Consider the following 13,342-nt stretch of genomic DNA (forward strand, 5'->3'; position numbering starts at 1 on the left):
GACTTCGCTGATTCTCCCTCTTCCTGCTGCAGTTTCTTCCCCACTAGTCTGCTCCAGAGTGTTAGGGTCCTTCCACAACAGTGGTATAGGGAAGTCCATAGGGGAAGGAGGGACCCCTTCCCCCTTCTGCCAGCACAATCTGGCCAACAGACCAGAAGCCTTCCATGAACAGAAGGAGCATTTCTACTTGCAGAGGCTTAGTTTGGATCCAACCCATTGTGTGCTAGCTGCTTATGAGCCATTCTCCTAGCAATGCAAGGCTAGGCGAGGGGAGTGTGTTAGATTTTAGGCCTCTGAAGCATAGCTGTCAACCTTCCCTTTTTTGTGGGAAATCCCCTTATTCCAGCGCCATTTCCCGCTGCTTCCCGCTGCTATCCCGAATTGTTAGATACCCGTAGACTGTCCCCGGGACAGGTGAGGCTGCTGATCCCTTGTTTTCAAATCTGAAAGTTGACAGCTATGCTCTGAAGAGACATTGCAGCATGGGGATAAAGGCACTGTTGAACCAAACTACACATTACATTAACCACATGTGTGGCGGAGGAGATTACCCATGCCTCAGTCTCAACAACCCTGTTTTTTTTAATCTTGGGAGGAAAGCTGGTATTGACGCTATAAAAACAACCAACATCCCGAAATCTATACAGTGCTAGTGCAGAGGCACAGTTAAAACATTTCCTTGGGCCTTTTGCTTTCACCTCTCCTCTTTTCTCCCTTCTGCCCCACCAATTCTTGCTCTCCCTGAAGCCTGGCACCAATACAATTCTCAATGCCAGTGTGCAGGGCTATTTCCCTGTTAACAGGCTTTCCCCATCCAGTTCTCTAAGCCTGTTTGTTCAAATGATATTTGCTCTATGACTTCTTGATAGGTCTTTTGTTGTTGCATTGTTTTTCTTCTTGATGTTGACAGCCACCTCGGTTGGAGAGCTGAAGCAATTCAATATTTTTTATTTTTTTTAAGTGAAAAATAAATAAGTAAACCTCTCAATTCTCTGCATATTTTACTACCATTCTTTGACACCCAGTGATATTTGAAATGGAAACATCAGCTTGTGTGTGTTTTTTTTGTGTGTGTTTTGCTTTTAAAAAAAGAAAAATCCAATGAAGTCAATTCAGCAACTGCTTTGATGTATTTCATAATATTCAACTTAAATGTAACTTCTGGCACTTCAAGCCGATTGCCCTGTCCTCCAGAGCAACTGAACCATTTTTCTCCATTTCCTATAATGACAGCCTTTTACTTTTTAGAAAATTGTTACCATATTGTCCCTTAATTTGTTTTCTAGGAATAAGAATACCTTGTTCCTTCAACTTTCTCTCACTGCCATCCTTCCTGTACTGTATTCATCATTGCAATTGCACTGTGTTCGTTTCCTATTGTTCTGAAAATATAGTGCCCAATAGAATCTGAAATTCCACAGTTTTTGTAACGAGGTTCAAGCAAAATATTACTTGCCTTCAGATTGTTGAACTTCAATCTGTATAGTCTCTAATCTTTTTCTGTGCAAAGAATTCCTTTATTTGATTCTTTGTTTTACTGCCTCTAGACCATTTCTTCTTTGAGAAATATGAATATGCTGTGCTGCGAGGAGTTTGCTATATGTATCTTTCAGTTGTGCCCTCTGTAGTTTTGTACTTTCCACTTCCTACGCCCAAATAATTTATATCAGAGTAGATACCTCCAGAAATCTGCTTCATGATATGTCATCCCCCCCTCCATTTTGTTAACAAATGGAATCTATGACAAAATATTGCACTGTGGAGTGCTCCTTTTCATAATGCCAGCCAGCCATGTCTTCATCCGAGATATTCCATTAATTTCCACTCCACTTTCCCCAGTTTTCTCTTTCCTCCCACCATCAGTCATATACTCCATGGCAACCGAACATGCTCAGTCTCCTTAGTTTTTTAATGGGTTTTTTTTGTATCATTCTTCCAAACTCAGGGTTTCCTGCATGCCTCCATCTGGTGTATAGCTGGTGTCATAAGAACACACACTTGGAGAATGAGTGTGTCATGAATATTAAGGACCGTTGCTCTCAGTGAGACCTCTTTCATTCTACTGTTTGAGTTGGTTTGCATCTGTCTGTTTTGAGAGACGATGAAGAGGTGCACCTTTGGGGGATGAGGTCAAGCTGTTGGAAGGTCACAGCGCCTGCTGTGGCTGTAGAGACGGATACAGGAGAGACATGTTTTGCTGAAGTATAGTTAATGCAGCTGGAGGGGATTTGGGTTTGGGGGAGAAAAGTGAGACTCAATTAGCAAAAACAAAGATGATTGCTGTGCTAATGCATACTTAAGGTATCCATTAGCACAACATTTCATGTTTATGCGTTTGCAGCAAGGTCAGATGTAAAAAGTCGTTCAGAGTCCTGCCTTGTCCAATCTAGAGTTTTGCTGGTGAGATAGGAGCAAAGGTTTGGCCTAATGTGGAAGACCTGCAGATACCTACAAGGCAGTTTGGATTATGAGAATAATGCTATAAGTCAAATGCAGCTCTGTACCATGTGCTTCTAAAGGGTCCTGAAAATCCTTTCGTGGCTATGTTTTGTCAGTAAAATGTTGCACAGTCATACCTTGGTCTTCAAACAGCTTATTTCTCAAACGTTTTGGCTCCTGAACACCGCAAACATGGAAGTGAGTGTTCCGGTTTGCGAACTATTTTTTGGAAGCCTAACGTCCGGCGGGGCTTCTATGGCTTGTGATTGGCTGCAGGAGCTTCCTGTAGCCAACCAGAAGCTGCGCTTTGGTTTCTGAACATTTTGGAAGTCAAATGGACTTCCAGAACAGATTCCGTTTGACTTCCAAGGTATGATTGTAGTGCTTTTATAAACAATCCAGAGGCATTAAGAAGTTGTGCCAGGGACATTTAAAGACTCCAGCTCCTCAATGCCTGTAAAAAAACCAACTCAGGAGCTTAAACAGAACAATGTTGCTGCAGTTCCCATAGATCCCAGCACTGGGAGTTTAGCATAGGATTGGGAACTTTTTGGCCTCTCTTATCGCATGGAAGAGCCTAGTGTGCATGGTTTTCCCCTTTTGAGCTTCCTTCCATCCAATGTTTAAAGGTCTGGGGGAGGAGTTGATCAGGACAGTCACACTATGGATGGCGCCAGCATGCATTCCAACCCTCCAACAGTTATTTTGACTGCTGTATTAGGAGAAGGAAGAGCAGAGTACAAACTCCTCAGCTTCTCTTATGAGAATTTCCCATGAAACATTTTCTGAAGTCAAGATATATATCTGCTTTGTTATCTATTAAATGTATTACCCTATCAAAGAAAGAGAGTACTTTGTTCTTTGTTCTGAACAAATCTATGCTGTCTTCAGGTGGTCATTCCAGTTTCCTCTAGATGCTTGCAGATTGATCACATTGTAATTGTTCTAATAACGTCTACATTATGTAAGTCACTTTTATTGTTGTTGCTGTTGTTGTTTTTTAAAAAATCCCTGGGTCCTCCCTCTTTTCACATTTGGCAAGGCACTATATGTTTAGCGTTCTCCAAAGTGCTGCAGGACCTTATCTGTTCTCCATTGAGTTCACAAAGAAAATTGTGAGCAGCTTTCTGATGTCCTGAACTAGTTCTATTAGCACTCTGGAGGGCATTTCATCAGGCCCTGCCAACATAGAGGTAGGGATTTCTTTACACGAAGCAGTTTGTGGTTTCCTCATACTAAATGATTCTGTGTAATAAGTGATTCTGAGGCAAAAATAATCTAAAATTCTAATTTACATCTTGGTTTTTGTCTTGCAGGCGTTCCCGTGTATTTCAACAGGAATTTATGGTATGTAAAACCCATTATAAAGTTTCTGTTCAAGCTATATTTCTTCATGACAAATAGTCGACTTTGGTTTTAACAAGGGTGTTTTGTTTTGTTTTTGGCTTTGCTGGAGCGTGTTCTAGTAGATGTTGCATGGGTTTTACATATTCAGTATTATTAACAATTCGTTCTACAATGCCTAGTGGGCTGTGTTGTGCTATCAAATTACAGGCTATGGCCCAAGGACCCAACAGAGAATTGATCTGGGTTTGCAAACAGCTACGCAGCTTAATATTACATGAATAAGAGAGTTTGATTGGCTTCCATAGAAATGCCATTCCCACGGTGGGTGCAGGGCTGAAGATAACAGATGCTGCAGGGTTCTGTGTAAATGATGTATTGGAAGTAGTGCTATAGTATTGTGGGAATAGAGCCTTGTGTGGTACTGTGGGCCATGACTCGTGTTTTGCATACAATTCCTTGTCTCTCCACCTCATAGGATAACAGACAGCAGGGCTAGGAAAGACCTCTGCTTGAGACCTTAGAGAGCCAGTGCCAGTCAGAGTAGGCAGTTGAGGCATCATGTGTTCATATTGGGCCAATCACTGCCTCTCAGACTAACCTACCTCACACGGTTGTTGTGGAGATTAAATGAGAAAGGTGAGAACCATGTTCACCAACTTGATCTCCTTGGAGAAATGCAGCAAACAAACAAACAAACAAATGTTTTCTCAGGATGTAGACAAGATGGAGACAGTAGCCATGTTTCCGCAACACACAATGAGAATTTGTGAATGCTATACAACACTAACTTAAGTGCTAAATGCAGGGTTTATGGTAGGGGTTTTTTGGTGTGTGGTTTTGTTTGTATTGAACCCTACTGGAATCTAGTACGTATGCCAATAAAAGATTGAGAATCTATGAGAATCTAAACAAATAAATATTGGAATTCTTAGACCATAGACTGGCAGAAATTGTTATGTTTCCACAAGCTGGGTGCTGGGTGCTTTGGAAGAGTCAGAACTGGCAAGGGGTAAAAGCTTGTGTCAGGTATACACAGTGCTTTTTTTCTGTGGGGGAAGGGAACACAGGAGTATGTATACCCCTAAACATTTTGTGAATCTAAGTTTGGCCTCACTGAGAGGCAGTATTTCAATATGAGTAGGTAAAATGAGAGTACCCCTAAACAACATTTTAGAAAAAAAAGCACGGGGTATTCATGTGATAAACAATGAAATGAAAGTGTTGTAGTTGGTATGAATTTCCACAGACACATAGTGCCTTATATTCAAAGGGAGTTTTGATGGTGAGCTACACATGAATTCAAGCATGTCTCAGTTGAGTTAATTAAATATTTTCTCTTCTAGTATCAAACCTGAGTTTCTTTCTCCTCTTTTTGCTTCTGATCATATCTGTATTGCCTGAATACAACTGCGCTTTGCAGACATAACTGATTTTTTTTTTTATCTTCCAATCTAGATCCTGATAAGATTATTTATAATTGGAGGTGGCTAATGATATAAAACACAGCGGTGTTTTCTATCATGATGCATATTTTTGTCATTATCATAGGAAAGCAGGACAGCCATGATTCATGGAATCTGTTGTGAAGTGAAATGCAAAGAAAATTACAGGTTGTTTTTGTGACAGCCAAATTTAACAGAAAATAAAATGTGTCAGAAATGAAGTATATTTTCTGGTTGATCATAGATGTGGTTTAATGCTATTCTGAGCTGCATCAACAGAAGTCTAGTAATAGTACTGCTTTGTTCTGCCTTGGTCAGACCTCAACTGGAGTATGGTGTCCAGTTCTGGGCTGGCATCACAGTTTAAGAAGGCTATTGACAAGCTAGAATGTGTGCAGAAGAAAGTGACCAAGATAATCAAGGGTAGGACCCAAAACAATGGATTCAAGTTATAAGAAAGGAGATTCCAACTAAACATCAGGGAGAACTTTCTGACAGTAAGAGCTGATCAACAGCAGAACAGGCTCCCTCAGAAAGTGGTGGACTCTCCTTCCTTGGAGGTTTTTAAGGAGAGGTTGGATCTGTCATGGATGCTTTACCTGAGATTTTTGCATTGTAGAGTTAAATTTCCCTTGGGGTCCCTTTCATCTCGAGAATTCTAATATTCTATGCAGATTCAGATCTGATTGCCTTTTTCATAGCCTGTCCACCTGTAACGAGCACTATCTGGCAGTTTGCCTTAGAATAGCTAGGAATTATCTGAGATCATCTGCAGAGAAATTGAATCACTCCCAATGGCTTGGAAGATGTGTGTGCATATCTCCATCTCTCCTCCTGTCCCCCACCGGTCCCCAGCTTCAACGCATCTCTTTCCTTGTGTTGGAATACAAAGCACAAGGAAGAAGAGTAAGGATTGTCCCCTCTAGCCTTGTTCCTGGCCTCCATGTGTTTACTAGACCTTGTGAACTAACTGTAGTGTATTCACAGTGTACACATACAGGCTGTGTTCACACATCTTGGTAAACAAAACTATGCCTTATCAGGACTACGTGGATAGTAGTCTTTGCTCCTCCCTGGTCCTTTTAGCTCAGTATAGTATGACAGCTAAACCAAGGTTTGGCTTAGGGTGTCATCCAAATCCGGGATTGTGGTTAAACTGCCTCCCCCTTATCTATTGTCTGTAGCCAAGAACAAACTTGCACAATTGGAACATGTGTACAGATAGAGGCAACATGCACACAGTTTGTGCAGTCACAGGGTCTGTTCATAAAGGTCATGATGGATGCCAATTTGCATAAAGAACAGTATGGTGTCCATATGAGAAACCAGTTCAAAGAGTTTCTATGGAATAGTCATTACAAAATGATTAAAATATTGACTTTTTTTTTTTTTAGTTCTTAGTAAATAGAGCAGCAGCTGCTTGGAGTCCATTAGGATATTCAAAGTATTTCAGCAATCTAATTAGCTACTCTGTCTAAGAATTTGTCATATACATTATTTAACAGAGATCCTATTTTAAATGGCATGCTACCCATGTTCAAACTGTTCCTTCAGTCCATTTCTCTCTGGAATACATTCTACATGCTTAGAAATTATTACCAGGGTGTCCATTGATTAACACTCAGCCATCTAAAATTAGCATTAATAGGATATATTTAGCAGACATACTGACTCCAGAAGGAGGATTAAAGGTATTAAGCTCAGTGCCTTGATGGGCACTGCCCTCTTGTTCTTGCTGTCTTGTATTATGAAATGTACATGTGCTGTAAATTTGTGATGTCCACTCAACAAATAGATCTATTGTTTCAACGTAATTTGAGACTAAATCTCAAAATCCACAGTACTACATTTTATCTTTTCTACTTTGTGTAGCCGTTCTGGTTAATGCTGCACCAATATTATATATATATATATTTCCCCCTGGGAGGTGGAAATATTCATGAAGAAACGTTACTTTCTGCATGTACAGTTTTATTTTTTAAAAAACTTTTTAAAGTATAGCAAGGAATTAAATGCCATGCTAAGGCATTCATTCTATCTGGATAACCATTTCAGTTTGCCAGATGGATTACTCCGAGTTTCTGCTTAAGCATGTTGTTCTGGGGGTTCTGCCCACCCCTGAGCCAATTTTTGGGGGTGTGGAAGAGGAGGGGAAGAAAGCTGCATTGTGCAAGCATAAGTCCTTGCACAGGCTTCTTCGTCAACCCATCAGGGATCACATAGTGACCATTATCGCACCACATAGCCAATCAGATGTTGCTGTGTGAGGATGTTACTGAGGCCAGGCCAATGACACCTCTTGTTAAACTCTTTGAGCCACCTAGGCCTCACATGACAGTGCATATCTTGTACTCTTGGATCCAGTATCAATTCAGCAGGGAGGACTAGTCACCATCCGTCCAAACCTCACCAGGTTGTCGTCCATCCATGACAACAGGGTTATTGGACTCTGCCCCTACTACTTGACCACTACCAATGTAAAGGTAAAGGGACCCCTGACCATTAGGTCCAGTCGTGACCCATTCTGGGGTTGCGGCGCTCATCTCGCTTTATTGGCCGAGGGAGCCGGCATTTGTCCGCACACAGCTTCCGGGTCATGTGGCCAGCATGACTAAGCCGCTTCTGGTGAACCAGAGCAGTGCACGGAAATGCCGTTTACCTTCCCGCTGCAGCGGTACCTATTTATCTACTTGCACTTTGACGTGCTTTTGAACTGCTAGGTTGGCAGGAGCAGGGACCGAGCAACGGGAGCTCACCCCGTTGCGGGGATTCAAACCGCCAACCTTCTGATCGGCAAGTCCTAGGCTCTGTGGTTTAACCCACAGTGCCACCCGCGTCAAATACCATGTTAAGTATGCACTGGGCCCACAATGTACAGTCTCATGGTTGTCAATGTGGCCATGATGTCTTGAGACAAACCACATAAGGAGGCCTTAGTGTGTTGGTTGAAGTTGTTTGGGGGCACTCCTACACCACTGCCAAAACTACCTCCACCAGTTCAGACAGGGAGTTTGTTGGGCAGTGGGGCCAGTGTTACGTCTCTCTGGTCAAACTCTAACTCTCGGCTCCAATGGAGGATTGCTGCAGCACTTTTTAATGTTAATATACAAAGACAGACAAAACAAGGCATCTTTATTTTCCTTCTCTTCCTGTTCTAAAACTGGAAGAACCAGTGTGTCATCACGCTCGGTTATTTTGCTATCAGTATGCTAGATAGGAAAGCTGCTATATCACTGGATGAGTGCAACCAAAGAATGAGACTCCACATGGCTCTCTCTAATGAATGGCTGATACTGTTCCCTAGCCAGGGACCAGATTGAGATGGTGCACTGTAGCTGCTTCTTCAACCTCCACGTCCATGGGTTTTGCTTGCGCTAATGACAGGGCATTTCAACCCTGGAAGTGGATTCTGACTTTATCTCTTCAGCACCTGTTTAATGTACTGTCTGCTATTGACTACTGTGAACCTTTCCCCCTTTCTTTTGTCTGGAGATGTAACATCCAAGAAAGCTAATGTATCGGCAGCAAATGAAATTCAGTGACAAGAACGAAATGTGGCTTTTGCCACTCTTGAGTGAATTAATTTTGAAAGCCGGTATAGTCAATGGATAAACAATGAACGGAGAGGGTCTGGATTCAAGTCCGACCTTTCACCCCATCTCACAGCATGGGAATCAATAGCCCCACAGGTTTGTGATGAGGGAGGAGGCACTCAAAATGGTAAAGTATCTTACTGATCAAAAGGGTTTGATACAATATGGGACTAGAAGATGAGACTTTTCTTTTAAAAAGAAAAGAAAGAAATTCAAAGAATCTGAAGAAAGTGCTTTTAAGATTATTTTTGGTGGAAAAACTCCCACAAATGTGCATTTTCTTGTTAAGTGGGATGCTTTTGTGTGCTCTTCATTTAACTCCTCACAAATTTTTTATAGTCTCCTTTCTATGTGCTTTCATTTCAGATTGTCCACAAAAGAATTTCAGGATGTTCACTCTTCATTGTATTAATGAAAAAGGAAAATCATATGAGGAAGGCTAGGAATAATAATAATAATAATAATAATAATAATAATAATAATAATAATAATTTATTTATACCCTGCCCATCTGGCTGGGCTTCCCCAGCCACTCTGGGCGGCTTCCAAAAGAACATTAAAATGCTGTAATACATCAAACATTAAAAGCTTCCCTAAAAGAAGAAGCTTGTGGTATAGCTCTCCTGTGACTGCAAGGGAATGCTTGACTGCTGCATAAAGAAATCAAGGAGACGGCTATGATTTATTTATTTATTTATTTTTTAAAAAACCTTTCTACAGCACTGGCTTAGCTAGTTTTTCATATTCAGTGACGTCTGGTGTGAAATAACATTACAATATCCTGTGTCCTAAGAGTATTGCCTGCTGTTTTGAACAATTTGAATTATTTCTAACTTAGGGCAGCTCCTCTTCGTACACTTTTTATTCCAGTACAGATACAATATACACAACAGATAACAGCCAGGGAGCCAAAGTAAGTTACTATCTTTACACTTTCTTTCCTCAGCAGGTGAGGATAAATGAGAGAAAAAGAGATTGTGCATCACTCCCTGAGCCCTTTGCCTAGGATGGAAAATAAATACTGAATAAACAGCCGGCTTTCCTTACTTTCCATTTGAAACATTTACCTAGTGTTTAAAACATATTGTTCAAAAGAAGTGAAATATTTATTTACTGATTAACAATTTCCCGATCAAAAGACGAGTTTGAGAAACAATTTCCTTAACTAAAACCTTGGTTAACTACTACAGTTAATAACATTTCTGGCCCTCTCCAAAACCAATAACGTTTTCCAATTCACATGAAATCCAGTGTGAAATCGGTCTTCATTGTTTCATTTAGTTGATATTATCCTCCTCGATCTTGTAAAGCCAGTTCGCAGTGCTGCTTCCTCATCAGGATCCTAATACATTGGATCCTCAGTCCACAAGCTGATTAACGAGGTAGTGAAGTAGCATTCAATACCCTTTATCAACTCAGCTAAACCTTAAGTTTGGAAGTGGACAGTTTCTTTATGGGTGGTACTGGTGACAGGCACACCAAAGTCCCCTTGTTCACTATAATGGGGTGAACTGAAAGATTAGGCTGTCAGGCCAGCCAGAGACCTCATTTTTCTTCCATGCTGCATACGTTGCCCCTTACTGCAGCCAGCATTTGATTGCGATTAATTTGTCAGGGTTGGTTGTACAAAGGAAATGAAGAAATGGATTGCCAATTACAGTTAGTCTGCTTGTGGAGTGCCCCTCAAACCAGTGCCATTCCACAACAGTGACAGCTTAGAAATAAACTGCATTTGCTTTCATTGAGCCAAACCCCAGTCCTCAGTGTATTTCAAAGAAGCAGAAAAGGTGACTAAGGTGACCGTTTCTCTCTTTGCTCTCTTAACAACTCCAGTGGATAGTTGACATACATTGCCCATCTTGTAAGCAGGCATACAAATAAAGGTTGTTATTTTTTTGTTATCCAGCTGGTAAAAATGCACTTAAATTCCAGCTGGAAACAGAACAAAATTCTGAAGGCACCAACCCAGTCTTGCCCCAGTTGTCTTCTCCAGCAACTGGGAAACACTGGCCTGTGAGCGCTCCAATTGGAGAACAGCCTTTACCCAAGGTGTCATGGGCTTTGAAGACCCTCAAACTCAGGACGAAAGGGAGAAGCGTGCTAAGAGGAAGAAACACTTCGCAAACCCTCAGCGTGATCAACTCCCGCCCGGAAACCCATGTCCCCATTGTGGAAGGACGTGTGGATCCAGAATTGGCCTCCACAGCCACTTACGGACCCACTGTTAAAACCTTGTTTATGGAAGACAATTTTACTTGGCTGTGAGTGATCGCCAAAGAAGAAAGAAGACAGTAAATCTGCAGAAAGTGAACGTCCACAGAAGTGAAAGTGGTTGTTCAGTCTGGAGCTTGCCAGCCATTACCCAGATGAGAGCACCCCCAGATGCACTGCAGGGTTGCAGTTTGTGAAACACTGTCAGGAAGCCTATTCCAGAGACAAGCCCATTAACTATTCAGGTCTGCACCCAACTTTGTACATCAGAGATGAGGAACCTCACATGCGGGGGCCACATGCAGCCCTCTAGGCTTCTCTACTTGGCCATTGGGACTGTGTCCAGCCCTGTCTTCCTCCGCCCTGATATACACTCTCCTTGAGTGTTTTTGCCTGGCTATAATGTGCTATTGAGCTCTGCTCATGCTTCTTGCTTGCCTGGCTGGAGGATAAAAAGGGTTGAGTGAGGTTTGACTCCTGGACCTGCCCACAACTGGCATAGAAGCTTGTGCAGAAGGGAATGTTGGTTTTCATGATGCATTCTACACTCACTTATCAATGCGCAGTAAACCTCATGCCTGAAGCATGTTCCCATTGAAACTACCACCCTGGGAAGACTGGATCAGATGCTATTTTCTGAAACCTTTCTTCCAGGTATGCCCCTCCCCCTGTATCTGCTCTTGACCTCTCCCATGATTCCCACCAGATGTCAAAGAGAACAACAATTAACCTCAAAGCAACAGGAATCTAGGATTATGAAATGGGATTATTTACTCCAGTCTGGAAATATAGCCCATGTTATTGAGTCCTCACTCTTCTTATTTTTCATTTTCCACCCATAACACCCACTCAAAGCACTGTATTCCATGTTATTAGTAACGAGTATACCATCATTAACACAACAATGGGTTAAGAATATGTTGTAAACTGAGATTTTGTATTTAGGATCATGCCAAAACAGTATTGAGGAATTACTTGGCAAGAAGCATTTAGAACATGTAAAATATTTCGAGAGACTTAACAGCATAATCCTATGAAAACCTATTCAAAAATTATGACTGAATTCTGTGAATTTCTTCCCATTTAAGCACGTATAGGACTGTGCCTGCAAATACTGCCCTACCAATAAAAATAAAAGAATTAAGTCAGACACCTGTAGGGTCAGGAGGCCAGTTCTTTCAGCCTCTCAAGGCTGGCAATATTGAATTGCTGCATCAGATTAATTGAAACAACACCTTGCATGTTCATTTAGTCAGCATAACATTATCCGCTTAGCAGGGAGACCAGAAGGCATTTAGCGTCACCCTCCCCTCTCTGAATCGTCTTCATTCTAGCTGGCCACCATAAGAAAATTATGTAACATTGAACAAGTTGTTTGTTTTCTTTTTCCCTCCTCATCACTTTTTCCTTTTGTGCTGTGCCTGTTAAACTGTAATCCCATTTTTGTTTTAATCTCTGTACAATGCTTATCAAAATGCAGACACTTAGTAGATCATTGTCACTATTAATGTCAATAGTAAATAAATAACTCCTGCTAACCGAAGACAGATGAAACAATATTGTCCCCTAGTTGTTGTTTTAATGAACAAAAATGATCTCAGACCTATTTTTGGGGAATTAAACTGCTGTAGAAAGATGGAGCTATAGACAGATTGTTAGACTGATGAAGACTGACAGTTTGGTTTAACATTATAACGAGGAGAAAATTAACAGTTTATCCCTATTACAATGAAAGCAGCCTATAAATTAATGCTCCTGCTTGGATCCCGAGAGCTTAGGAATATTACTGTGCTTCCAATGGTGGCAGGTGGAAGGAGTTGATTTTCATCATTCTCATTGCTCCCTGTATCCCCACCCCAATATGCCCCAAAGGTTTGAGAGACACGCTCACAACCCCCCATACCCCAAACACTATGGTAAGTGACATTCAGTGGCTTTGAGAGGAAGAGGGGATCAGTGAAAAATCACCTTTTGCTCTTCCACTCTCACAATCTTCTCCTGGATCAACAGCCGCTTCACAAATAGGGAGGGGGAGGGGGAGAGAGGGAATCAGGATCCAAACCATTGCCTCTTGAGAAGCACACAGAGAAAATACAAATCCTGTACAGAACATAGGAGCAGCTATGTCCGGACTTGGAAGAAACACATTTGCAGTTTGGTCATAGGAATTTGAAGTTAGTAAGGAGAGACTTGCTCTCTTCAAAACAGCTATGTGCTATTTGGACCTCTACAGGTGAGGTTACTTTCATAGAGTCAAATAACCCAAACCAACCACTATTAATTGTTCTTTCACTAGCCTTTTAAACATGA

General features: G+C 41.5%; 1 protein-coding gene across 4 annotated transcripts in view; it reads left to right on the plus strand.

Annotated features, from left to right (window-relative positions):
- The window catches only part of MACROD2 (mono-ADP ribosylhydrolase 2), a 997,401-nt gene that overhangs the window by 575,976 nt on the left and 408,083 nt on the right, over positions 1 to 13,342 (plus strand). For all 4 annotated transcript variants that reach the window (XM_081857242.1, XM_081857241.1, XM_081857240.1 and 1 more), the window contains exon 7: positions 3,756 to 3,786. In XM_081857242.1, the coding sequence (XP_081713368.1) occupies positions 3,756 to 3,786 (31 nt within the window). The remainder of the gene's footprint in view (positions 1 to 3,755; positions 3,787 to 13,342) is intronic.

This window comes from Podarcis erhardii, assembly GCF_964252035.2.
Source record: "Podarcis erhardii genome assembly, chromosome: 3".
NCBI classification, from domain to species: Eukaryota; Metazoa; Chordata; class Lepidosauria; order Squamata; family Lacertidae; genus Podarcis; species Podarcis erhardii.